The sequence below is a fragment of the Poecilia latipinna genome, unplaced genomic scaffold (genome assembly GCF_001443285.1).
Source record: "Poecilia latipinna isolate Pla-1442-1.1 unplaced genomic scaffold, P_latipinna-1.0 Scaffold475, whole genome shotgun sequence".
In the NCBI taxonomy this organism is placed as follows: Eukaryota; Metazoa; Chordata; class Actinopteri; order Cyprinodontiformes; family Poeciliidae; genus Poecilia; species Poecilia latipinna.
The window spans coordinates 167,703-169,740 of NW_015113091.1; the positions used below are offsets into that span (position 1 = coordinate 167,703).

Sequence of the window (2,038 nt, forward strand, 5' to 3'; positions counted from 1 at the left end):
TTGCTAGCATCACATCCACAGATCTTACCTTTCTTTAAGCTTTCCTTCCAAGTGATGCTAAAAGTTGGACTCAGTCGCTATATCTATGATTTATGCAGCTATTATCGTTTAGTTAGACATCTTCTCCCGCTCAGAGGAAACCACTGCGCATGTCTGGAGCTCCGCGTGCGAGTAAAGGTGGAGACGGGTGACAACAGACACTAAGTCACGTTATTGCTTGGATTTTACGGCGCCACCTTAAAACCCTGAACTTCACATTTTAACAGACAAAAAGAGCAACGCGACTTGGATGTAACGAGTAACGCGACAGTTTTGTAGAAATGTAGTGAAGTAGAAAGTACAGGTACTTACTGTAAAATGTAGGAGTAAAAGTAGAAAGTACCCATTATTAAATCTACTTAAGTAAAGTACAGATACACGAAAAATGTACTTAAGTACATTTTTATTAAATGTTTATTACATTTTAGTAATAAACACACACCACTGTGTGTTTATTACTAACCGTCATGAAGTCAGACATGAAGCATTTAGCAGCAACTCTGACATCTAACGAATAAAAACTAAACGAAACGGTTTCTAGATTTCTAGGAAGAATTCACGGTTTACGTATCAAAACATCAAATGTCTCCTGGGATATATTTGGATAAAAATAACGGCGCTGTGGAATATTCCTGATATATTCATGGACGGTCTGGCTCTCTGGAAATGGTTCAGGAATCGAGACGAGCGTGGCCTGGTGCGCTGCCTTTAACCTGCGGGGGGCGCTGTCTGACCTCCTCAGATGTTAGTGCTCCATCTCCTCATCTGGACTGGGAGGAACAGAGACGCTCCCCCTAAAGTTTTTCTCCTCAGAGCAGAAAAACGTTTCATGATTCAGACGTCCTGATGTGAGCAGCAGCGGGTGGGGGAGGGGACTGGACGGCTTACCTTGTGGAAGCTGCCATGGAAGATCTTCTTCACCAGGCTGTGGTCAAATGTGACTCTCTGGATTTCTCCGGTTTCGTCCTTATTGTAGAACGAAACAGTCTGAGCAGAACCTGGAGGAGAGAGAACTGTTCAGAACCAAGAGAACTGTTCAAATCAGAGACAGAAGAACTGTTCAAGATAAAAAAATCTGTTCAGAATAAGGAATCTGTTCAGTCAGATGTCAAAACAAAGATATTTAGGAATCTGATACGTTTTAATTNATTTATTCATTATTATTATGATTTATTCAATGTTATTATGTTTTATTTCATATCTCGCCTGTACTGGTGATATGTCTGATATTTTGTCGTATGTCTCCAGATCTTTGGGGATGAAATGATTTAACCTGTCTGGGTTCCTGGTGGTGGTTCGGGGGCCGCTGACTCACCGTGGCAGACTGGCCTTTGGACCCGATGGACTTGGCCATCTTGCCCAGAACCTGGTACCCGTCTCTGGACACGTTGCCGGCCGCCTTTGTCTTCTTCTCCTCCACTTCCTGGCAGTCGACCTTCAGCTTCACGCTGCTGGAGGAAACCAGGATGTGGAGCTGAGGGAGGAGAACACGGGTCAGTGGGCCTTCTGGGCCCGGTTCTGGTTCTGGGCCCAGTTCTGGTTCACATGTCGGAGTAAAACACCTCCATCTCTGTCAGAGCATCTAATGGTTCGAACCCCCAGAGATCAGAACTGGGCCTGAGCCCAGAACCTGAGCCCGGGTCTAAACACAGATAGGATCACACTGACAGTGTCTCACTCGGACTGATTCACAGGAAACATGGATCAAGGTTTCCTGGAAAACCCCGACTGAACCAGAACAAAGGAGGAACCGAGTCCAGAACTTTGATCCGAGATCAGAAAAACCTTCTGGTGCAGCGTAGAACCAGAGGAACACCAGACCGGGTCGCCTCCTCTCCAGAACCACCGCTAGGTTTACTGGACCCGTTTCACAGGCGCCGCCGCTGGAATCCCAAACATCCTCTCGGTTATTTACTGCTCACTTCCTGCAGCACAAAGGCAGCAGGAAGTGGCGCCAGAGGGCAGGAAGTGGCGCCAGAGGGCAGGAAGTGGCGCCAGA

At 46.5% G+C, this 2,038-nt stretch overlaps 1 protein-coding gene across 1 annotated transcript in view; it reads right to left on the reverse strand.

The window, feature by feature from the left end:
• Window positions 1-2,038, reverse strand: part of col12a1b (collagen, type XII, alpha 1b) — a 144,018-nt gene that overhangs the window by 18,410 nt on the left and 123,570 nt on the right. Inside the window, exons 61-62 of the mRNA XM_015039518.1 lie at window positions 1,246-1,513; window positions 928-1,037 (exon numbers count right to left, since the gene is read on the reverse strand). Of these exons, the coding sequence (XP_014895004.1) occupies window positions 928-1,037; window positions 1,246-1,513 (378 nt within the window). The remainder of the gene's footprint in view (window positions 1-927; window positions 1,038-1,245; window positions 1,514-2,038) is intronic.